General features: G+C 40.1%; 1 protein-coding gene and 1 long non-coding RNA gene across 6 annotated transcripts in view; both read right to left on the bottom strand.

The window, feature by feature from the left end:
• Positions 1–1,964: 1,964 nt before the first annotated feature.
• LOC132541966 (uncharacterized) lies at positions 1,965–4,529 on the bottom strand. Its single transcript, XR_009553080.1, has 2 exons — positions 4,321–4,529; positions 1,965–2,343 (listed from the first exon to the last, which is right to left on the bottom strand). It is a non-coding gene; the product is annotated as an uncharacterized LOC132541966 (long non-coding RNA).
• A 12,725-nt stretch (positions 4,530–17,254) lies between these two features.
• LUC7L3 (LUC7 like 3 pre-mRNA splicing factor) overlaps positions 17,255–26,084 on the bottom strand; it is a 29,252-nt gene continuing 20,422 nt past the window's right edge. For 2 of the 5 annotated variants that reach the window (XM_016189329.2, XM_060203746.1), the window contains 3 exons: positions 23,288–23,448; positions 19,321–19,461; positions 17,255–19,215 (listed from right to left, as the gene is read on the bottom strand). In XM_016189329.2, coding sequence (XP_016044815.1) covers positions 19,025–19,215; positions 19,321–19,461; positions 23,288–23,448 — 493 coding nt within the window. In that variant the 3' untranslated portion in view covers positions 17,255–19,024. Of the gene's footprint in view, positions 19,216–19,267; positions 19,462–20,878; positions 21,005–23,287; positions 23,449–26,084 lie in introns of those variants that run through there. The other 3 variants (XM_060203745.1, XM_007525563.3, XM_060203747.1) reach the window with 3 other exon arrangements.

Below are 26,084 nucleotides of genomic sequence, written 5' to 3'. Positions count from 1 at the left end.
AATAGTAATGTCTACATCTCACAGACTGAGGACAGTGAGGTTATGGTACTTTTTTTCTTTTCCCAAATATAAATCAGGTTATGGCAACATGCTGACAAAAAGTGTCAAATGGTGTGGCATTATTCCAGATTAAAGACTAAAACCTTTGGGGTCAGGCAGTGGTACACCTGGGTAAGCATACACATTACAGTATATAAGGACCCAGGTTCGAGCTTCTGGTCCCCGCTTGAAGAGGAAAAGCTTCATGAATGGTGGAGCAGAGCTATAGGTCTCTCTCTCTCTCTCTCTCTCCCTATCTCCTCTCAATTTCTGTCTTTATCTAATAATAAATAAAAAATTTTTTAAAGGGGGTCACGTGGTAGCACAGCGGGTTAAGCGCACATGGCACAAAGTGCAAGGACCGGTGTAAGGATCCTGGTTCAAGCCCCTGGCTCCCCACCTGCAGGGGAGTCGCTTCACAAGCAGTGAAGCAGGTCTGCAGATGTCTCTCTTTCTCTCCCCCTCGAGAGTCTACCCCTCCTAAATCCATTTCTCTCTGTCCTATCCAACAACGACAACATCAGCAACAACAACAATTATAACTACAACAATAAAACAAGGGCAACAAAAGGGAAAATAAATAATAAAAAAAAATTTTTAAGACAAAAACTTTTCACCTAAACCTTCAATAATAAACTCTTCAACAATAAACTCTTCAATAATACTATGTAATTGAAATACATACTAGTTTTCTGGTAGCCATATCAAAAAAAGTAGAAACATAAAATTAGATTTATTCACTCCAATGAGAGGGAGGTGGTATAGCAGCAGGTACACCATCTGACCTCTGAGCATGAGAGCCTAAGTTCGATTCTAGGTGTGACATGTATCAGACTAGAATTCTGTTTCTCTCATAAATAAACTAACAGATTAACTAAATAAAAAGGGGTTGGGTGGTCTGGGAGGTGGCACAGTGGATAAAGCATTGGACTCTCAAGCATGAGGTCCTGAGGTCAATCCCTGGCAGCACATGTACCAGAGTGATGTCTGGTTCTTTCTCTCTCTCCTCCTTTCTCACTAATAAATAAAATATATTTTAATTTTTTAAATAATAATAAAACAAAATAAAAAGGGGCTGGCAGGTGACCCACCATGCTCAAGCTTAAGCATTGGCTCATCAGATGGGAACAATATCTGAGAGGAGCAGTGCTGTGGCATCTGTTTCTCTCTTTACCCATCTCTCTCAGCCCTTTTATCTAGAAGAAACAGATGCCAGGAGCATGGGTCATTCAGAGGTCATGCAGGCACTGAACCTAGTGATAGCCTTGGTATCAATTCTTTTTTTTTTTTAATATTTTATTTATTTTCCTTTTGTGTTGCCCTTGTTTTTATCATTGTTGTGGTTATTATTGTTGTTGTTGTTGCCTGACAGGACAGGGAGAAATGGAGAAAGGAGGGGAAGATAGAGATGGGGAGAGAAAGACAAACACCTGCAGACCTGCTTCACCACTTGTGAAACAACCCCTCTGCAGGTGGGGAGCGGGGGCTTGAACCAGGATTTGATCCTCAAGTTTTGCACCACATGCACTTAACCCACTGTGCTACAGCCTGACCCCCCTTAGCAAAGTCACTCACTCCTCCCAATTTATCAAGGCTATCATTTCAATGTCTATTTTTCAAATATTTATTTATTCCCTTTTGTTGTCCTTGTTTTATTGTTGTAATTATTGTTGTTGTTATTGATGTCGTTGTTGGATAGGACAGAGAGAAATGAAGAAGGGGAAGACAGAGAGGGGGAGAGAAAGACAGACACCTGCAGACCTGCTTCACCACCTGTGAAGCGACTCCCCTGCAGGTGGGGAGCCGGGGGCTCAAACCAGGATCCTTAAACCGGTCCTTGTGCTTTGCACCACATGCACTTAACCCACTGTGCTACCACCTGACTCCCTCAATGTTTATTTTATTTTTTTAATTTTTTAAAAATATTTATTTTATTTCCTTTTGTTGCCCTTGTTGTTTTATTGTTGTAGTTATTGTTGTTGTCATCGTTGTTGGATAGGACAGAGAGAAATGGAGAGAGGAGGGGAAGACAGAGAGGGGGAGAGAAAGACAGACACCTGCACCTGCTTCACTGCCTGTGAAGAGACTCCCCTGCAGGTGGGGAGCCAGGGCTCGAACTGGGATCCTTGCGCCAGTCCTTGCGCTTTGCGCCATGTGCGCTTAACCCGCTGCGCTACAGCCCAACTCCCTATGTTTATTTTTTATTCACTTTTTGGATAAAGATAGAGAGAGACTGAGAGGAAAGACGGAGGAATTAGGAGGGATACTTATAGCACTGCTTTCATTGTTCATGAAGCTTTCTCCCTGCTGGTAGGGGACAGAGGCTGGTATTATTATTTTAACATATAACCCCAAAAGCTATAATTTTAACATATAACCAACAAAATGAAATTTTTAGGATTTGTTTTGGCCCTTGAAATACAATGTGCATCTTTCTCTGCGAGTGTATTTTCATGACTGGTGGCCACCCAACTGACAGGCCCACATCCATCCCATCTTCTGGCTGCTCAGTCTCATTTGATTTTTCACATTCCTGCCCCAAAGCCACATTGAGCTCCTTTTCTTTACTCATGAGCACCTCTCTTCCTATCCACACAGGGTCCTGGACAACCTTCTCCCTCCCTCTGATCTCGACATGCCTACTCTTCTTTCAACCCAAATGCCTGGCCTCCAAGACCTTCAGACCCCTTCCATGCTCTCATCCAACTAAATGTGCTGCCCTCAACATCCTGCGATTGTGATTCAACATGTATTTGAAAGGTTACTTGATTAACAGCTCTGCTGCTAGCCTGTAAACTCCAGGACTGAGATCGCTTTGTCTTTATTTGAAACTTCACCTCAGGGCTTCAGACTGCCTGGAGCAGAGGAAGCTTTCAACATTTGGGGTGGATGTGCTAAGAATCAAGTATGTAAAAGGCCTGGCACCTGGAAAGTATTCTGTAATGTACATTTATTCCTCTTCCTTCTGGTTGAAGGAAGTTTTGAACAAATTTTTTGTTTTTGCTGGTGGTCCACTGCTCTGGATTGACTTTTATTCAGACAGGAAGAGAGAAATGCACCACACCACCACAGTTCCTCCCAGTGTCATGGGTGCCAAAGGGCTTGAACCTACAAAGCAGGCACCCTCCTAAGTGAACTGTCTTGCTGGCCCTTAGTTGAGAAAACTTCTTAGAACTGTATAAAACTTTACAAGAAAACTGGAGACCCAAGTACACAGTGCCAAAAATAATGAAGCCAAAATGAGTTAAGCACATAGATTATAAATATTTCTTCCCCAGATTACGCACCACTTAAAAATACTGTCTCAGCTGCTTTTCATGATTTGGGTGGTGATTAAAGAAAATTACTCTTCAAGTTGGAATGTAATTACTGCCCTTTCATGACTTTTTTTTTTCCCTTGAAGAGGAGTTGTGGAGCAGGAAGTAGAGCTGGGGCATCATTACCCAGTACAGATTCTCTGCAGATCCAACAGAGAATGTCTGCTAAAGTGCTGACATTTCTCAACTTCCCTCTTGTCATTCTTTCTTGGATCAATATAAACAAGAAGGTTCAAACACACAGCTGTCAACTAACCCAGGTGATGAATGCCAAGTCCACTGTCTAGAAGAGGCCTCAGTCCTCCAGTGTTGCAGCTACACCTCCATTTGGTTTCCTCCACCTTCAGATTAAACGGTTTCTTTAGTACAGTAGGTTTGAAGATTCACTTGATATCAGTGCTCCCCACCTCAACTCTCACCCCCCTCCCCGCCAACAACAAAAAAAAAAGGTAAGGGGGAGTCGGGCTGTAGCGCAGCGGGTTAAGTGCAGGTGGCGCAAAGCACAAGGACCAGCATAAAGATCCCGGTTCAAACCCCGGCTCCCCACCTGCAGGGGAGTCGCTTCACAGGCGGTGAAGCAGGTCTGCAGGTGTCTATCTTTCTTTCCTCCTCTCTGTCTTCCCCTCCTCTCTCCATTTCTCTCTGTCCTATCCAACAACGACAACAACAATAATAATAACTACAACAATAAAACAAGGGCAACAAAAGGGAATAAATAAATAAAATAATAAATTTTTTAAAAAAAGGTAAGATCACCCCTATTTCTCAGGACTTAGCCCTCATCTTGAAGACCCAGAGAAATGCAGTACAAAGCTATGGAGTAGTTTGCACCTCTGCACAAATTTTGTTTGGTACAATGGTCTCTTCAAAAGTGTGATATAGTTCCTTAGAGCTTTCCAAGTAACTAACAAGGCACAGATGACTCTCACATGCCCAAGGTGATAGAAACACTCACAGCACTTACTGTTTTTTTAAAGGGCCTGAACCTTGTGCATGCATGATTTCAATTTCATTCAGTCCTTTGGAGGAAGACACCACAGCGCAGAAGCTGCTCCCAGTGCATGGCACTCCCATGTGGTGCTGGGACTCACACCGAGGGTGCACTCATGGCAGGACAGGTGCTCTACCTGGTGAACAGTCCTCTGTAACAACTTACAGCTTTAAAGTCCTAGATTTTTTTTCCTCTTTCGTTGCCCTTTTTATTCTTGTAGTTGTTGTTGTTACTGATGTCATCATCGTTGGATAGGACAGAGAGAAATGGAGAGAGGAGGGGAAGACAGAGGGGGAGAGAAAGATGACACCTGCAGACCTGCTTTACCACTTGTGAAGGAAGTGACTCCCCTGCAGGTAGGGAGCTGGGGGCTCGAACTGGGATCCTTACGCCGGTCCTTGCACTTGGCACCACATGCACTTAACCCGCTGTGCTACCGCCCAACTCCCCAGTTTATTTTTTCACCAGAGCACTGTTCAGCTCTGGTTTATGGTGGTGCAAGGAATTGAACCTGGTACTTAAGAGCCTCAGGCATGAGTCTCTTTGCATAACCATTATGCTATCTACCCCTGCCTGCCCAGTTCTCTAATGTCATAAACCTAAGTGTAGGTTTGACATTGAAAATCCTCTACTCAGTTCTCAGGATCATCTCTGCTGTGATAATTGGCATTGTTGAAAATGTCCACTAAAGGTAAGCTTCTGTAAACCAGGGGTTAACCCAGAGCAATGCAGAACATTAGAAACTGCTGAACTGCAGCAGTGACTACAAAGGTGGAGCAGTAGAGAATGCAAGTACCTTTTGCAAAGAGTTATTATAATGTAAGGTGGCCCAGTAAGTTTAACAGATTCTCAAACTTGAGTTCTCAAGTTCCAGCCCTAGTATAGAATGTGCCAGTCACACAATGGTTCTTCTTTATAAAGATCTCAAAAATTTTTTTAAAGATTTTATTTATTCATGAGAAATGATAGGAGAAAGAACTAGACATCACTCTGGTACATGTGCTGCCAGGGATTGAACTCCGGACCTCATGCCTGAGAGTCCAATGCCTTATCCACTGCGCCACTGTTGGGTATTAAACCCGCTCCCCCTGCTCCATTGCTGATAGTATGGCCTATTTACATAATCATTGTTTTGCCTGATCTATCTTCTTTCTACCTCAAGACCCACCTTCCTGCAGGGTATATTAATCCCACCAGTTAAAACCATCACAACAGTTGCTAAGGACACTTCCACTTTCCTAGCATGCCTTTTGCTTCTCTCCACCCCCTTTCCTAGCCATTTCCAGTTTTATCCCGTAAAACCCACTTCTGTTCCTGGTTTTGTTGTCTTCTTCTCTTCCTCTTTTCTCTCCCTGTCCTGACCTGGAGAAGGGCTGGCGTGCAGAGCGGGAGGCGGCCATTGTGGTTTGGCGCCACATGTCTTAACCCGCTGTGCTCACACCCAAGGGACTCTGAGGCGCTCCCTTGTGAATAAAGAATTGTATTACCGCCGCCACAAGTTCCTGGATCCTCTCTCCCATGAAGCCAGCCCAGCACGCCACCTCCTGGACCACTGTAATTTTTTTTAAATGTTTATTTATTCCCTTTTGTTGCCCTTGTTGGTTTTATTGTTGTAGTCGTTTTTGGATAGGACAGAGAAATGGAGGAGGGGAAGACAGAGGGGGAAAGACAGACACCTGCAGACCTGCTTCACCACCTATGAAGCAACTCTCCTGCAAGTGGGGGGGATCTTTACGGCGGTCCAGTCCTTGCGCTTTGCGCCATGTGCACTTAACCCGCTGCACTACTGCCCGACTCCCCACTTTTTTTTTATTCTCCCTTTTGTTGTAGTAATTATTGTTAATTGATGTTGTCATTGTTAGGTAAGACTGAGAGAAATGGAGAGGGGAGGGGAAGACAAAACGGGGGAAAGATAGACATCTGTAGACCTGCTTCACCACTTGTGAAGCGACTCCCCTGCATGTGGGGAGCCGGGGCTCAAACCAGAATCCTTACACGTCCTTGCGCTTCATGCCACGTACGCTTAACCTGCTGCGCTACCACCCGACTCCCCTTCCTATTTTTAAGTTGTAAGGCAAATAGCACAATGGTTGTGCTTTCATGCCTTAGTCGTCAAGGTCCCAGGTTAAATCCCCAGCAGCACTATAAGCCAGAGCTGAGCAGTAGCTTTGTGCATGCATCTTTCTGCTTTCTGACAATAAATATATATATATATATTTCTGGCATTGCATGTTCCAGAGTGATGCTCTGGTTCCCTATCATAAATAAATCTGTGCCAAAAGAACTGTGGACTAAGGACAAAGCGTAACAGTTATGCAAGACTTTCATACCTTAGGCTCCTAAGTTCCAAGTTCATTCTCCAGCATTATAAGCTAGAGCTGAGGGAGATTTTAAAAAAGGGGGGTAATCAAGATCCCAAGCACATTTTTTAGAATAGAAAAAATGCTACAAATGTTTATCTGGAACCAGAAAAGACCTAGAATTGCCAAAACAATCTTGAGAAAAAAGAACAGAACCGGAGGCATCACACTCCCAGATCTCAAACTATTATAGGGCCATTGTCATCAAAACTGCTTGGTACTGGAACATGAATAGACACACTGACCAGTGGAATAGAATTGAGAGCCCAGAAATGAGGTCCCACACCTATGGACATCTAATCTTTGACAAAGGGGCCCAGACTATTACATGGGGAAAGCAGAGTCTCTTCAAAAAATGGTGTTGGAAACAATGGGTTGAAACATGCAGAAGAATGAAACTGAATCACTGTATTCACCAAATACAAAAGTAAATTCCAAGTGGATCAAGGACTTGGATGTTAGACCACAAACTATCAAAAACTTAGAGGAAAATATTGGCAGAACTTTTTTCCGCATACATTTTAAAGACATCTTCAATGAAACGAATCCACTTACAAAGAAGACTAAGGCAAGTATAAACCTATGGGACTACATCAAATTAAAAAGCTTCTTCACAGCAAAAGAAACCACTACCCAAACCAAGAGACCCCTCTCAGAATGGGAGAAGATCTTTACATGTCATACATCAGACAAGAGTTTAATAACCAACATATATAAAGAGCTTGCCAGACTCAACAAGACAACAAATAACCCCACCCAAAAATGGGGGGAGGCCTTGGACAGAATATTCACCACAGAAGAGATCCAAAAGGCCGAGAAACACATGAAAAAATGCTCCAAGTCTCTAATTGTCAGATAAATGCAAATCAAGACAACAATGAGATATCACTTCACTCCTGTGAGAATGTCATACATCAGAAAAGGTAACAGCAGCAAATGCTGGAGAGGGTGTGGGGTCAAAGGAACCCTCCTGCACTGCTGGTGGGAATGTCAATTGGTCCAACCTCTATGGAGAACAGTCTGGAGAACTCTCAGAAGGCTAGAAATGGACCTACCCTATGACCCTGCAATTCCTCTCCTGGGGATATATCCTAAGGAACTCAACACATCCATCCAAAAAGATCTGTGTACACATATGTTCTTGGCAGCACAATTTTTAATAGCCAAAACCTGGAAGCAACCCAGGTGTCCAACAACAGATGAGTGGCTGAGCAAGTTGTGGTATATATACACAATAGAATACTACTCAGCTGTAAAAAATGGTGACTTCACCGTTTTCAGCCGATCTTGGATGGACCTTGAAAAAAATCATGTTGAGTGAAATAAGTCAGAAACAGAAGGATGAATATGGGATGATCTCACTCTCAGGCTGAAGTTGAAAAACAAGATCAGAAGAGAAAACACAAGTAGAACCTGAAATGGAATTGGCATACTGCACCCAAGTAAAAGACTCTGGGGTGGGTGGGTGGGGAGAATACAGGTCCATGAAAGATGAAGAATGACATAGTGGGGGTTGTATTGTTAAATGGGAAACTGGGGAATGTTATGCATGTACAAACTATTGTATTTACTGTTGAATGTGAAACATTAATTCCCCAATAAATACATTTTAAAAAATTAAATAAATTTAAAAAAAAAAGATTTAAAGGGCAAAAGACAAAAAAAAAAGGGGGGGTAAAGGAATGGGTGTTAGTACACCCAGAAAAGTGTACATTGTCATTCGATGGGACCTGGTCCCTACCTGGCAGGATTGAGGGAGTAGGGCTGCTTCAGTTGTCTTTCTCCCTATTTCTATTGGGGGAAATATGTGTATGGAGGGGATGTTTAAAGGCCACTGAGAATGGTGGTGGAGTCATGCAGGCACCAAGCCCCACTGGTAGTCCTGATGGTAAAAATTAAATCTCAAGCAGGTATAGATTTTTCATTTATTTATTCCCTTTCGTTGCCGTTGTTTTATTGTTGTAGTTATTGTTGTTGTTGTTGGATAGGACAGAGAGAAATGAAGAGAGTGGGAGAGAAAGATAGACACCTGCCTCACCGCTTGTGAAGCAACTCCCCTGCAGGTGGGGAGCCGGGGGCTCAAACCGAGATCCTTTTGTTGGTCCTTGAGCTTTGCGTCATGTGCGCTTAACCTGCTGCACTACCGCCTGAGCAACCCCCCCCCCCCCCCCCCCCGTTTTTTAACCTCTGTGGAGAGCAGTCTGAGGAATTCTCAGAAGGCTAGAAATGGACTTACCCTATGACCCTGCAATTCCTTTCCTGGGAACATTATCCTATACAACCAAGCACACCCATCCAAAAAGATGTGTATAACTATGTTTCTTCCTTCCTCACCACTCCCATCACTAAAAGCCTGTGCCCCACCCCCACAGATACACTATAGTTTCATATTCTTATGTTCAATTCTCCATATTCTGCAGATGAGTGAAACCATTGTTTTATACCTTCTTACCTCACTAAGCATAAGCTTCTCTAATTTCATCCACTTCAGCCCAAAAGACACAGTATTGCTTGTTTTTGCTGAGTAAATATTTCATTGAGTATATGTCATATATAAATTTAAACCAGAGCACTGTTCAGCTGTTTTATGGGAGAAGGGGGATTGAAACTGAGACTTCAAAGCCTCAGGCATGAGTGTCTTTTTGTAAAACCATTATGCTATTTCCCCCACCCTCCCATAACTTTTTTATCTAGTCATCTGCTAAAGGGCTTTTTGGTTGTTTCCAAGTTTTCGCTATTGTGAAACATGGTGGTGCACATATCCCTTCAAATCAGACTTGGCTTTTGTTTTGTTATCTTTATTAGAGAGAAACAGCCAGAAATTGAGAGGGGATGGGGTGATAAGACAGGGAGAGACAGACACCTGCATCCAAGCTTCACAACTTGCAAAGCTTTCCCCTTGCAGATAGGGACCGGGAGGCTCGAACCCGGGTCCTTTCGCACGATAACATGCACTCAACCAGGTGCGCCACCACCTGGCCCCAGTGTTGTTTTATCTTTTGGGTAAATCAGGCATACATTTAGTAAGAACAAGTGCCAGGGTCTGTTTGCCTGAATCTGTGATTTGCCCAGTATGTGCAGACCCCTTAGAGTAGTGTACATCAGCCCTGCAAATGAGAATGTGGCCTTACTAGGCTCCTTCCACTCAGTACTCAATATTCTGATGCTCAACAGAGGTCACGAGGTCAAGGTGCCAGCTTCTTTTACTTTCTCAGTGTTTTGGATAAGGAACGTTTGGTTCTGGGCTATGTTAATAGAACTGAGATTACCAATCTGTGAAAGTGAGATCCTAGATTTTTTTCATTTAATAAAGATTTCTAAGAGGGCCAGGTGGTGCTGTACATGGTTAAGCACACATTACAATGCATAAGGACTAGGGTTCAACCCTCTGGCCCCTATTTGTAGGAGAAGAACTTCAGGAGTAGTGAAACAGTACTGTATCTTTTTCTCTCTCCCTCAATGTATCTATATCCAAATACTTAAAACGTCAGGAAGCTTGGTAGCAGAGCCCAAGTGTCCCTTAGTTGTTAGTTACAATAAAATCAATAGAGGCAGCAACATAATTGAGAGGGCTCAATATCCGTTCCCAGTTAAACACATTTTTTTTTTTTTAAAAAAACCAGAGCACTACTCAGCTCTGGCTTATGGTGATGCAGGGGATTGAACCTGGGACTCTGGAGCCTCAGGCAAGAGAGTCTCTTTGCATAACCTTTATGCTATCTACCCTTGCCCCCCCCAAAAAAAAAACTTTGCTGATTAAGAAACAAAATGTGAAGTTTCAATGCTAATTTTCACTGTAGCTTTCACATCATGTATATATTGTGAAAACTGAACAAAGAGCAATTCCACTGGATTATTTTACTTCATTTTCAGACTTTTAAGTCATTGAAACTAACTGGACACCAGAACATTATCCTTAAAGTTATCTGGGGACCCACATGTGCCAGACTTTGATGCCTGAGCCCCCAGACATTCCCAGGTTCAATTCCCAGCACCACCATAAACCACTTGAGCTGGTCAAAAGTTCTCTCAATTTTTAAATGTGAGTGACCTAGATTCCCTAGGTGTCCACAGGCTTTAGTAATTTGTAATGGAGTGTCTGATGAGCACAGGCCCTCCCCATAGGATAGAGGATCTGGCTGCAGAGGTTAGGCTCCACTGGGAGGAGCTGCCCCTACTCTTTTCAGTACTCTCAAAGCTATTAGCACTTAAACATGTTAGAAACAACTTTACCTGCTAAATTCCAAGCTCTTTGGGGAGATCCAAATCTTATGTGGGGACCATGGCTGGGCTAAGAAGCCACTGCTGATTGGTAGAGAGAACTTTAGTCACATGAATATTACACACCTTTGCAGTGGACGTTGCTACCTTTCTCTTCTAATGAGCAAACATAGGTAACAGAATGTCAGGGTGCCCGTAAAAGTAGGGGGAAAAAAAATAGATGCACCTCAGGGTCCAGATGGTAGCACACTTGGCTAAGTGCACAAGGACCCAGGTTCAAGCCTGTGGTCCCCACCTGCAGGGTAAAGCTTCCTAAGTGGTGAAGCACGGCTGCAGGTGTCTCTCCCTATTTCTCCTCCCCTTTCAATTTTTTAAAAAATATTTTATTTACTGGGAGTCGGGCTGTAGCGCAGCGGGTTAAGCGCAGGTGGCGCAAAGCACAAGGACCAGCATAAGGATCTCGGTTCGAACCCCGGCTCCCCACCTGCAGGGGAGTCGCTTCACAGGCGGTGAAGCAGGTCTGCAGGTGTCTTTCTCTCCTCCTCTGTCTTCCCCTCCTCTCTCCATTTCTCTGTCCTATCCAACAACGACAACAATAATAATAACTACAACAATAAAACAAGGGCAACAAAAGGGAATAAATAAAATAAATTTTAAAATATATATATATTTTATTTACTTTATTAATGAGAAAGACAGGAGAGCCAGACATCACTCTGGTACATGTGCTGCCAGGGATTGAACTCAGGACCTCATGCTTGAGTCTAGTTCCTTAACCACTATACCACTTTCCAGACCACGCCTCTCAATTTTTTAAAAAATATTTCATTTACTTTATTAATGAGAAAGATAGGAGAGCCAGACATCACTCTGGTACATGTGCTGCCAGGGATTGAACTCAGGACCTCATGCTTGAGAGTCTAGTTCCTTAACCACTATACCACTTTCCAGACCACGACTCTCAATTTTTTAAAAAATATTTTATTTACTTTATTAATGAGAAAGACAGGAGAGCCAGACATCACTCTGGTACATGTGCTGCCAGGGATTGAACTCAGGACCTCATGCTTGAGAGTCTAGTTCCTTAACCACTATACCACTTTCCAGACCAGGCCTCTCAATTTTTTTTTTTTTAATTATTCCCTTTTGTTGCCTGTGTATTATTGTTATAGCTATTGTTGTTATTGATGTTGTCATTGTTGGATAGGACAGAGACGGAGAGGTGGGGAAGACAGAGGGGGAGAGAAAGACACCTGCAGACTTGCTTCACCGCCTGTGAAGCAACTCCCCTGCAGGTGGGGAGCAGGGGGTTCAAACCGGGATCCTTACACTGGTCCCTGCGCTTTGCGCCACATGCGCTTAACCCACTACGCTACCGCCTGACTCCCCCCTCCCTCTCAATTTGTCTCTATTCAGTAATAAATAAATAATTAACACTCTTGAAATGACAACTGAACTTTTAATAATAGGACAGGTCAGAAGTTTGGCTCTTCTCACCCAAGGAGTTTTGCTTCTTGTAAGGACACATGCATCTGAGAAAATACTACTGGAAGCTGCCTAGAACTAACGCATCAGCTTCATGGCTGACATCCAAGTGAAAATTGTGTCAAGATAAAAATAAAGCATCACATAAAGAAGGTGCACTTAAGTCCTGTTTCCAGCTCTTAAAGAACTACAATTAAGACCCAAATTAGGCACAGAACCTTTTAAATTTGCTACTCATTGAAGGAGGGCTAATTTCATGGAACAGACTGTTTATATATCTGTTTTATTTAGTCACTACCTACACCAAGACCTTTTCTGATTCTTTTTTAAAATTTAGACTTTATTAAGAAATATCATACAAGCAAAGCACATGAACAGTTTTGAAAGTACCCACCCGCCCAGCCAGCTCTAGTAACAGAGCATCAGCAGTTCCTTCGAAGGCTCCTCCTGTGTCCTTCATGATCTCATTTCCCTTCATCCTCCAGTGCAATGATTACATTGAATTTGGCATTAACTTCCTTGCTGTCGTTTTTTCCTCCATTTATCATATATTTAACTTAACCGCCTCTTTTCTGACCTTCACAGAAATGGGACATACTCTTCTAGGGCTCTTTCTGACCAGTAGAGATCCATCCGTGTTCACATATGTAGCTCTCATTCAGGCTGACTTCTGTGGAGTTTCATTGTAGGGATATACCACAATGCTTATCCAGTAGTAGACTGCTGATGGATATCGGGGACCTTCCAGTTTTGTTCCCTCCCCCCTATTACAAGCAATGCTGGCATTCTTAAATCTTACACATACCTCCGGGCACATAAGTCAAAGTTCTCTAGTATATGTACTTAAGAGTGAGATGGTCACACAGGTTCGGCACACCTAGTCAACAAATGCTAAACTTTTTAGAAGCTCTTCTTAAACATCCTTAAATCCGTTGACAAGATTTTAAGAAGGGGATCTACTTGAGATGGCCATCAGAAAGAAACATCAACTATGAAACTCTCAACTGCACTTTTAAAAGAGATTAAAATTTTGATACAATATAAAATACATTTAATTGTGTTTGGATTAACCTGAAATATACTTTTTAAAAGATCACATTAAAGTTTAAAAGTGCTTGAAAAAAATTTTTGAGTGCTCTTCTATGTCTCAAAGTAAGTTTCTAAGTCTACTAACAGTAAACTGGAAGGTTCAAAACATATGATAAACCATTTCTTTAAAAGGTAGGTAGTGGGATGGGCGGTGATGTGCCTGGTTAAATGCATGTTACCAAGCACCATCCACACTTGCAGAGGGAAAGCTTCACAAGTGGTATAACAACTTCCCCCTGGATTTGTCTTATCAAATAAAATAAAGTCAAGGGGGAAAGATCTATAATTATAATATATGCTTATGTTACCTACTACACACACACACACACACGCACACGCAAGAATAATTGTTAATGATAGTAAACTGGAGAGGAAGAACAGAGGGACTAGAGAATAAGGTAGACACAGCTCATTAAACATTTCTATTATTTTCTCTTAAACTGCACAGGCATAACAATTATAATAATAAATCTTTTTAGGTGAACACCTAGGTTTCTTTCTTTTAACTGAAAACCAGATCAACCCTGAATGAAGTCCCTTTTCACAGAAAGCATACACAAGTCCATTATTGCTTCATGCACTGTTAAAAGATTTCACAAAATTCACCTACAACACATTTTTTAAAAGAAAGAATACTTCAAAAACACCTCCATCCTAAGTTGTATGGTTTTAATATCTCCTTTAACCAGAAAGTAGTTGAGGTTTGGAGGGTGGTGCACCTGGTAGTGTACCAACTGACCTCATTCAAGCCTCTAGTTCCCACCTGTAGGGGGGGAAGCTTCATAAAAAATGCTGCAGGTGTTTCTCCTCCTCTCTGCCTCTTTCCCTAGCTCACGCTCTTCCAAAAAGAAATGGGGGATGGGGTGGCAACCAAGAACTGCAGAGCCATGCAGGAACCAAACCTCAGCAATAACCGTTGTGGATTCCCCACCACCACCACTAAAAAAAAAAAAAAAAGTAGTTGCAAACCCAACCATCTGTTGTCAGTGTGTTCAGACACCTTGGCAAGGGGGCAGGCTATCCTCTATAATCAGATAGCAGACAGATCACCTGTGTGGTGCTATATGGGAAGAAGGCAGTAAGGGCGAGTTTTATCTTAAGCTCAAGAAAGATGTTTTCTTCCAAATTATAAATAAATGCAAAGCATTCTGGTTTTGTTTGTTTCTTGGGAGACCCCCTATCATAAAATAAGATGACCCATAGCATCTATAACTTGGGGATAAGGATGCCTCAACTGGTCCCCTTAAGAAGTACAATGGAGAGTTCAAGTGCAGGGTGAGCAAGTTTCACAAACTGGAGCAATGCTGCAGTTGGGTCTCCTCCCTTTCTATTCTATGGGTAGGCAGGGGAAGGCCACCAGACAGTAGGGATGTAGATGCAAAGTGATAACCCTGGTGACCAAAAAAAAAAAAAAAAAGCAGGAAGCCATTAAAGCAGTATAGCTGTTGGCTATATTCAAGGAAAAGCTCATCCAATTATTTTAATTCAAAGAAATGGTAGAGTTCTTATTCAGATACAGGATAAAACACAGATTGAATATGTCTTGAGAGTTCTCTGAAAACACAGGGCAAGCATTACATATAAAACTACCCACTTAGTCTTAATAGCGATATGTTTTAATATAAAGGGTTGATTGTACTGTTTTATGTTGAGCTGACCAAAATTTGTACTTTATTTATTTTGGGTACAGACAGAATTTTGGGGGGGGGGGTAGAGGGAGAGAGACACATGCAGTACTATTTCACCACTTGTGAAGCTCCCCACTGCAGGTAAGGACCAGACGCTTGAATTCCCGTCCTAGCACACTGTAATGTGTGCACTCTACCAGGTATACTACCATAACCTGGCCCTCTCAGATACATAAACAAGACTGTTCCGATACTAATCTTACAGAGTACTGACCAAAGCTGGCTCATTTCCTATAAGGTTTTGAAGAAAATATGCATTAACCAATTCAAGGTTTTGCCAGTATGCATGACAGAAACTGGTATATTTTTATAAATTAGCATGATGTCTATATTGGAGTCCTATGGAATTAGCAAGAATAATTTCTTGCGTCATATTGGGGAGTGGAAACTAAACTTCTAGATTCTCATGAATAAGCCAGACCTTAGTCATAGATACTCTAAAAAAAAAGAAAGAAAAAAAACTACGCCCCACGCACACCTTTAAATTCTCATGTTTCAACAGTGAGATGAAAACTTTAGAAAGTCACTGAAGAAACTTAATTTCATTTGATTTTAGATGTGGCAGAGCACAAATATTCTTGTAATTTAGTTCTGTGGTTCCAGGGTTAGAACCCAAGACCTTACACTCGAAAAACAAGAGTTCTACCACTAAACTAGATGTCCAATCTAATACGCTATTTTAAATACCTTAATAATTTAATGCTTTAATACGTAAGTAAGTTTCTTGTTTTCGGCTTTTAATACTCAGTGATAGAATATGGTACACCACTACTGTAAGTCCTTGACTCCTACAACCACAATCTTGTCAAAACTACATAAAGTAGTGCTTAGGAGGTAGCTGACTGTGTCAAGATCATTTCTCACCCTAATCCGCACAAACTCAGAGATAATCCATCCACCTGTTTTGTATCACTTTGCAGGATCACTTTGGTCATTCTAGAATGTCTGTCGCATAGCCTCACTAAAGTCGTGAGTCATTTATTGCCAATTTCGGGGGCTGGGTGGTAGTGCAGAAGGTTAAGTGCATTTATTGCCAATTTCATAAACAAACCTCATATGACTAGTGATGACCCCCAAGGATCATACATATACATATACATATGTATATATATATATATATATATATATAATATGGGGTTGTCACAAAAGTTGCAACACATTTTTGCATAGGAAAAAAATACATCATGACTTTTCTAACTACCCAATGGCTCAGATATATAGTAGGCTATACAACCTAGGTTCATATAATTACACTCTACAAAGCTGCTAACAAAAATTCCCTACCAATGCATTACTCAAACATATTCCCATCACTAAACAATGCACCAATGACAGTCTGATGACCTCCAAGACTTGGAGGAGGCATTTTAAGAAAATCTACAATAGTATTAGCTCTATGCCTAGATAGAGCCACATAAATCTGTGGTCATTTAACCCATTTACTCATTTTCTGTATTTGTACCATTCTGGAAATATCTAAAAATTATTAATCACAAATAACTGCTGATTTGTGTAGCTGGAAATAATACCTTTGTACAGTTAGCAAAGCTGGCTAAATAGAAACATACTGCCGGTTTTGCTGTGGCAAAGATAGTCACTTATTTTTTCAAAAATCCTTTATATATATAATACACCCACCATAGGTTTGATGTGTCCTATACATAGTAGTGAGTACATCTGTAATGTGATAAAATCAGGTGACAAGAATCATGATATAGGATTTAAAACAAAGTTCCAAAACTAGTTATAAATTCCTGAATACTCTTCTACATCATCATTTCCTATCTACAAGATATGCTAGTTTGCCAAAAAAAGATACTTTGACATTTCTACTGCTAGAGAAATCTCCCAGGGATGTAAAAATATATTCAAGTTCATGTACATCTTTGCTACTAAAAGCAAATGCAAACTTAGTCATAACCCACCCAAAGCTGAAGCACCATTATTGAAACATTCAGACTGTGGAAATTCTATAAAAACTAGTCATTAAACAGAACAAATCAAATAAAACTACACCAACACTTCTAGTTAACACTGTACCTCATATTTAAAACAAGGGACTAGTTCAGAGTCAATATTTTTATTTAAAAAAGATTAATACTAAATCTTGTCAATGATAGAGACAATCAAATTTGTAACAGAAAGTCAGATACTTTATTTTTACTTCTAAATCAAAGGCTAAGTATAGAATTGTAAAAATGGAATCCCATTTAGTCTGATTCACACAAATACTAATGTTTAATCCCATTTTTCAAAGTCCAAGAAGGAAAACTTGCATTTCAACACTGAGCAAGAGCCACATGTTTAGGTAATATTTCTTAAAAAGTCTTAAAGGAAAGAAAAAATATACAGGACCTAAGGTTTCAGTGGCATATATGCTATTAACACATGTTCTGAAATCTGGTAGGTCACATCAGTCCTGAATTAATTTTTAAAATAAAATAATTAAAAAACCACAACTAACTGAGCTTTATACTTTTTCTATGCCACTATATCTTTCTTTCACCTCATTTTAATGCCGATCTTCACTTTATGTCGTTTTCAGTATTCTTCCAAAAGTCTTCGAACAGTAGTCCTACAATGCAAAATTTGGGGAAAAATGATAATTAGGCAATGTATAAAAGGCAAATTTTTATGACTATGTGTTGGCCCAGTCACTAATGGCTAGTTAGCATATGTATATGGAGTGTGCATTATTTTTCAATTATCAAGGCATCAGTGTGGTCTTAAAGCCATGTGCCTGTGTATGTTTGCCTATGTGTGAATGGTTCACACAGATAAAACATATTGTCGTTCTAGAAAAGGAATGCCATCGACAAGGTAATGAATTTGTACTTATTAGAAATACTGCATCCCCATGCCACTAGCCCAAAGAATGAACAATTTATAGGTTTTAAGAACCCTTGTAAAATTTGACTTAGTAGTTCTTTTAAAACCCAAGTTCATTCTATACATACAGTTCGTCAATTCTTCACATTTCACAGATCAAAAGTATCTATCCTTGCTATTCACTGTGGCTTTAAGTTTATCAGGGACTATATTCTCATACACCTATAGGTGACTGCAAATTCTCCTACGCAGTAGGAAATATTAAACACATACCTCTTATAGACTTGAGAATTGCATTGAATGTAACAAGGCGAATAATATGAAGTGTTTACTGTATTTAAAATTCTGTAAAGATATCTAATTCTGGGCACCACTGCATCCCTACATACAGTTGAAAAAGAATTCCATTCTGTTAACATTGATTTAATAGTTTTCACGCAATACACAAAAAAACCCTGTGCTTCTTGTAAAGAACAAAAAGATACACAACAGTTAATCGTAAAGATCACAGGCAATAGCATTCAAACATGGATGTGGGTAGAGAAAGGAGTACCTGGCATGAGTACCTGCTTAGTTTGACTGAATCCTTGATTTTTAATTTGGCTTTTCATGGGCCGCTCACAACACCAACGCTGTGTGAGGTATGGTAGTCAGCTGCAATAATTCATAAACCCTACACTTCCATCAATCCAATGCTACTGGCTCTCGAGTTACAGAACAAACTGCATTAGAATGCAAGGCAATAAAGCAAAAAACTAGAAACATCCTTGACAAAGAAACACTAGCAGTTTAATTAAAACAAAGTAGTCCAACATGTGCCTCAGAAATATTAAATTTTTAAAGCATATGTCTCTGCCAATGTACCAACACAAGATGGACTTAATACCAAAAAGGAAAAAAAAAAAAACCAGTTCAACCTTTTTATTTAAAAAAAGAAAAAAAGAAATGACAGGAAAATCCCTAAAAAAAAAAAAAAAGGATAATTAACTTTCAATGGCGACTATATTACAATGGTGGGCAGTAATTTCCAAAGAGGCACACTAATGGGGGCACGAGTCTGCTACAAAATAGCTGAGACAAAACAATGTACCTCAAAATGTTTTGCAGGACTACACTGTCTTTTCCTTCAGAAGATGCATTTGTATGTCTTCTTACACGGCTTAGTTCCATCTTCATCTGTGCATACTTACGCTGCACTGTCAAACAGTAACAAAAAGCCCTAATCAAAGTGAGAAACAATACACTTACCTCTGTCTGATCTGAGGTCTTATCAGATCAGTTTTAATTGGACTGAGTGTCACCTTCAGATTTAATGTCTTCACTGGTCCCATTGACCTCATTCTTAGTATCACTTTCCTTTGAGTCAGTGTTTGTGTCTTCACTCTGCTTTTCTCGACTACTGGACTTCACACTACTTTTTTTATCATCAGATCCCCTTTTGTCTGCCATGAAAGAAGATATTAATCATGGATTTTAAAGTAAAATGATACCTACATAACACTTCACAAAGTGAAACAATCACAAAATAATAACAAGCATTACCCACAGGTTGCAAGGAACACAGTTTGGTGAATGTATCAAAAGGAGAATTATCTGTAATAGGAGGAGGAGAGTAGACAGCAATACGGGGACTTAAAGCAAAAGGTAAAAACCTGCAAATTATCTCAAACTGGTGAGAAGTAATTGAGCATTGGCAATACCAAATATACTGCACATGAATCTAAAATTTAACTTCTATTTGGAGTAGAGTATCAAAAGCAATTGGGATGGTATGAAAGATAGTACATAAACTGTTATAGGGAGTCAATTATTAATTTTTTAAGAAGCAAAAACAACAACTCCAAGATAAAATTAGTTCAATGTTTAATAGATATGCTTATCCAGTGATTGTTTTTATTTTTATTTATACATTGTGGAGACAGGGCCTTACATATGTACTGTTTCTCTGCTCCCAAGTTGATGTATTCATTCAGAAAGACACACCACAGCACCCAGTTTCCCTCAGTCTGCCAGGGTTCAAACACTGGGTTGTGGACATAGCAAGGCATGTTCCTAAGTGTACTATCTGAAGGTATCACTGTTGTTTTTTGTGTGTTCTTAAATGCAAAATATTACATACAAACATATATATATACACACACATATATATATATACACATACACAAGAGAGACGTGCCCAATGAAAAATTATCTATTCCAATCCAAGTAGCTGAATTTTTATATTTTGCCAAAAGATATGTGCGTGTACACACGTGTGTACACATGTGTGCACGTGTCAACTTAGGTTTCCCAAGAGGAGAAATAAGAATTCAACTCAACAGCAAGTGAAAAACAAAATGCCAATTTCCCTCTACTACAGTCTTTGCAATAATGAAGCTTCAGACTACAGTCAATAAAAAGTAGTACATGGATCAAGTACATTTAGTTTTTTTTTTCCCTCAATTCCAAGTATTGCTTAACAAAAGATTTCTACAGAAAATGTTAAAATAAACTTTTCCAAAAAGAAAAAAAAAAACTTTCCCCCTTAGTAGTAAGTTAAGGATAGCTGATCTAGCAGATTAGTTCATATAATAACATGTTTTCAGAAAAGCAGAATCCCCCACAAATTCTGGACAAAGTATTCAGACACAACACCATATAACTGGAAGAGGGAAGTAGATGAAAACAAAATATAGTATAGAATGGGACTCATTCAAAGAATTGATTCAAAAAAGAGTTGAAGGTCTGGTAGCAAAGAGAATGTTCAGTCCAGAACACTTGTAAAATGTGTGAAGCAATGTACAAGTAGCTACTACAGGACTTGCTTCAGATCTGTCTGTCCACTTACGGGAACTGTGTCAACAGAGTGCTCTAACTGACCTTGTGGAAAAGTCCTCCCTTTGTGCCTTATGGGCTTCTCCGGTACACAGGTAGCTTCAATGAGGAAGAGTCGTCTTGTTGCCCCGTAGAGGACTAGTAGTCAGTCCAATAATCTTATCTTCTGCCCTATGTAAATATGGTAGATCTTAATAGTCCTAAGGACATCCACAAAAGGTAGTGGATTTTAGGGCTATGAATTTAAACATGACATTCTCTTGAAAAGAGAGTGCCCTAAATTGCTGGGTAGTAAGAAATAAGTTTGTGTGAGAAATCACTTTTCATTTATAGAGTTAGAAAACTGCTCCTACCACAGTACCTGGAGTTCACTTCCCATTATCAAACATCTGTCTCAAAGTTCAAGTGTTTAGTCATTTATATACCCAGGGGTGCCTGCCACTTAAAAAAAGTCAATAAACCATGTCACTTCTAGCCCAAAGTTTAAGATGATCCTTTCTTCCAATCTCATGAGGAAAATTCCTGCCTGTCCACAACTGAGCATGCACAACTTGGTTTATTAATTACCAGAGCACTGCTTAACTCTGGTTGATGTTGGTATGGTGGACTGAACCTGGGACGTCGAAGCCTCAGGCATAAGAGTCTCTCTGCATCACAATTATGTTATTTCCCCTGCCCTACATGGCATATTTTACTTAAAGTTTTATTGAATTTCATGATGTTATCAGTACAATTAGGATGCTAGTTAAGCAATTTAGGATATTCCTTTTGTTCTATCCAGGAACTAACACATCTGTTTTTATCAAGTGCCATTAATTAATAAACTTTGATTTCTGGTACTTGTGAAAATTGTATCCATGTGAACCAAATCCAACAACATTGAGTAAGAATAATGATGATACAGAAAAGAACTTTAGTTCTCAGAAATGGCCATACCACCCTAAACATGCCCAACCCTGGCTGATCTCAAGCTCTGCAGGGTCCGGCCTGGCCTGGCTAGCACCTGGATGGGAGAAATGTTCAATGTGATCTGTCAACCATGCCATGGTTCTTGGGAGTTGACCTCACCCCCAAAATACATTAAACATAAAATATTGCTGAAAGATTGGGCAAAAATTTCTTAAAACATAAAAGCAGGGAACCCTTTGTAGCAATGCCTTTTTTAATTACAGAAGCAACTTCCGAACTTAAAGACTATGACTAAGTTAAAATTTTTCCCCTACTTTTAAGACACTTCTGCTCCATGCTAAAGTCAGTATATGTAAAATACTTGAGGTGTACTCCTAAGAAAAAAATTAATATAAATAAATTAATGCAGATCAACATTTATGTCCATTTCTTGTGCTGCTATGTTCTAACTTGGTCTAGCAAAAACTCTAGCTGAAAACAAAGACAAACAATAGACCTATTTTTAAAAAAAAGTCCAGTATAAAAACCCAACTAGCAGCAGCACACATGATATGGAGCAGACAGACAGGCAGAACAGGATGGAACAAGCAAAGTCAGGAAAATAACAAACACACTGTTTCTCTCAGTCCCAAAATACATGCAAAGCAGACTAGCCTAGTAAACAAAAAATGCTCAAAAAAAAAAATCTGAATGCAGAAAGGAGATCCTTATAAAGGAATTACTTTTCAATAAAAACTAGTTTAAAAGACAAAAATATTCTTGTGAAAATATGCCAAAGATTAAAAAAAAAAAAGTTCATTAACAGTGGTGCATAGCAAATAGCTACTGGATTGCCACAGAAAAACCAAAGAAAACGCTGTCTCGTGCAAGGTGTCTTGCAAACATAGAAGCGAATTACTGGGTTAAATGAATGCTGTATAGGAAGACCAAACCAACACTGAGCAGATAAAAGAAAATGTAGCCAAATAAGCAAAAGAATACACCCTACAGCCTAAATAATATATATATATATATATATACACACACACACACATAGTGCAATACTTGGAAAAAATCTAAATGATAAACTTTCAGATTACTAGATAAAGTATGTAATTTTTTAATTTAAAGTTTTTTTTTCAATTTATTGGATACAAACAGCCAGAAATTGAGGGGGAAGGAGGCGACTGAGAAGGAGAGAGACAGAGACACCTACAGCACTGCTTCACCACTTGCAAAGCTTTCCCCCGCAGGCGAGGACAGGGAGGGGGGGTGTGTCGAACCAGGTCCTTGCGCTTTGTTGCATGTACGCTCAACCAGGTGCACCACCACCCAGTCCCTAGTATGTAGGTTTTTTTTTTTAAAACAAGTTCACCAGATCAACTGTCATTTTCACAAATCAGAGCTGGGGGGGGGGGGGGGCTGTCTCCTACCAAATGGCACGCATCACAGATGGAAAGCTAAGCTACATAGCTTAAGATGGAGTTTTGCCTATTTCCAAAGAAAAGTGAGTACAGAGATAGAATGGGAAAATAGTCTTGATTTAAACTCTTAACACAAACTAACCTTTTTCCTTGGATTTTCTGTCTTGTTCTCTCTCCCGACTTCTGCTTCTGTGCTTGTATGACTTTCGATCTCGGCTCTTCGATCTTCTTCGATCCCGGCTACGTGATCGATGCTTTCTTTCAGATCTGTCATGGCTCCTGCTTCTTCGCCGATCCCTACTTCTTAATGATTTAAAACAAAAGGAAAGGAGCTTCAGCTAACCATAGTGAGAACAAAGGCCGGGTGTTGGCAGACCTGGCTGAGTGCACATTATTATGGTGTGAACAAACTGAAAACATGTTGAACTGAACACGTCTAAATTCAACTTCTTAAACAGTGCTTAGTTACCATTACACATACTTTTTAATTCATTTTCAATCAAAATTCTAATTAAAACAGTAAAACTGCCTTCATAATTCTTTTTACATGTTTGCATATTTTAGTTGTTATACTATTCAAAAGAAAGGGTAAGTGGGTGACCTTACACAAAATGACTTGGAGTTTAACTATTTTCAAGGGACCAGGCAGTGGGATACCTGGTTAAAAGCATACATTATGGGAGTTGGGCGGTAGCGCAGCGGGTTAAGCACAGGTGGCACAAAGCGTAAGGACCAGCGTAAGGATCCTGGTTCAAGCCCCCGGCTCCCCACCTGCAGGGTGGTGAAGCAGGTCTGTGGGTGTTTATCTTTCTCTTCCCCTCTCTATCTTCCCCATCTCTCTCCATTTTTCTCTGTCCTATCCAATGACAACAAGAATAACTTCAACAGTAAAACAACAAGGGCAACAAAAGGGAATAAATATATTTTTTAAAAAGCATACACTACAGGGTACAAGGACCCAGGTTCAAACCCCACCAGCACGGGGAAAGCTTCATGAGTGAAGTAGGGCTGCAGGTTTATGTTCCTTTCCCTCTATACCTTCTCCTCCCCTCTCAATTTCTCTCCATCTCTGATAATAAAACTAAAAAACAAAAATCAAAAAACTTTATGTTTGGGGTTTTTTTTTGTTGTTGTTTTTTAAACCAGAGCACTGCTTAGCTCTGGCTTCTGGTGGTGCAGGGAATTGAACCTAGTACTCTGAAGCCTCGGGCTTGAGAATCTTTTTGCATAACCGTTATGCTATCTACCCCTGTACCCAAAGACTTTGTAAGATACATTCAATTTGGGAATTGGGCGGTAGCGCAGCGGGTTAAGCGCACATAGCACAAAGCACAAGGTGTAGGGATCCCGGTTTGAGCCCCTGGCTCCCCACCTATAGGGGAGTCGCTTCACAATTGGTGAAGCAGGTCTGCGGGTATCTATCTTTCTCTCCCTCGCTCTGTCTTCCCCTCCTCTCCATTTCTCTCTGTCCTATCCAACAACAATGACATCAATAACAACAATAATAACTACAACAATAAAGGGCAACAAAAGGGGGTAATTTTTTTTTTTTTTAAAGTGGATGTTAGACTTGGATGTTAGACTACAACTATCAAATACTTAGAGGAAAATATTGGCAGAACTCTTTTCCGCATACATTTTAAAGACATCTTCAATGAAATGAATCCAATTACAAAGAAGACTAAGGCAAGTATAAACCTATGGGACTACATCAAATTAAAAAGCTTCTTCACAGCAAAAGAAACCACTACCCAAACCAAGAGACCCCTCACAGAATGGGAGAAGATCTTTACATGTCATACATCAGATAAGAGTTTAATAATCAACATATATAAAGAGCTTGCCAGACTCAACAACAAGACAACAAATAACCCCATCCAAAAATGGGGGGAAGCCTTGGACAGAATATTCACCACAGAAGAGATCCAAAAGGCCGAGAAACACATGAAAAAATGCTCCAAGTCTCTGATTGTCAGAGAAATGCAAATCAAGACAACAATGAGATATCACTTCACTCCTGTGAGAATGTCATACATCAGAAAAGGTAACAGCAGCAAATGCTGGAGAGGGTGTGGGGTCAAAGGAACCCTCCTGCACTGCTGGTGGGAATGTCAATTGGTCCAACCTCTGTGGAGAACAGTCTGGAGAACTCTCAGAAGGCTAGAAATGGACCTACCCTATGACCCTGCAATTCCTCTCCTGGGGATAGATCCGAAGGAACCCAACACATCCATCCAAAAAGATCTGTGTACACATATGTTCTTGGCAGCACAATTTGTAATAGCCAAAACCTGGAAGCAACCCAGGTGTCCAACAACAGATGAGTGGCTGAGCAAGTTGTGGTATATATACACAATGGAATACTACTCAGCTGTAAAAAATGGTGACTTCACCGTTTTCAGCCGATCTTGGATGGACCTTGAAAAATTCATGTTAAGTGAAATAAGTCAGAAACAGAAGGATGAATATGGGATGATCTCACTCTCAGGCCGAAGTTGAAAAACAAGATCAGAAAAGAAAACACAAGTAGAACCTGAAATGGAATTGGTGTATTGCACCAAAGTAAAAGACTCTGGGGTGTGTGGGGAGAATACAGGTCCATGAAAGATGAAGAATGACATAGTGGGGGTTGTATTGTTAAATGGGAAACTGGGGAATGTTATGCATGTACAAACTATTGTATTTACTGTTGAATGTAAAATATTAATTCCCCAATAAAGAAATAAATTATATATATATATATATATATATATATAAAAAAGTGAAAAAAAAACTTAATTCAATCCCCAGCACCACCATAAGCCAGAGCTGATCAAGCCGGTCTCTCAGTAACACTCTTATTCAAAATGAAACAGAAAAATTAATTAAATCTCAGCCAAGGAGTTGGACTAGTTGACAAGGTACATACATGTTTTCTCAGAATCAATGGGGGAAAAAGG

Source organism: Erinaceus europaeus, chromosome 12 (genome assembly GCF_950295315.1).
Source record: "Erinaceus europaeus chromosome 12, mEriEur2.1, whole genome shotgun sequence".
Taxonomy (NCBI): domain Eukaryota; kingdom Metazoa; phylum Chordata; class Mammalia; order Eulipotyphla; family Erinaceidae; genus Erinaceus; species Erinaceus europaeus.
Note: the sequence above shows the minus strand (reverse complement) of the source record. Positions and strands in the feature narration are given on the sequence as shown.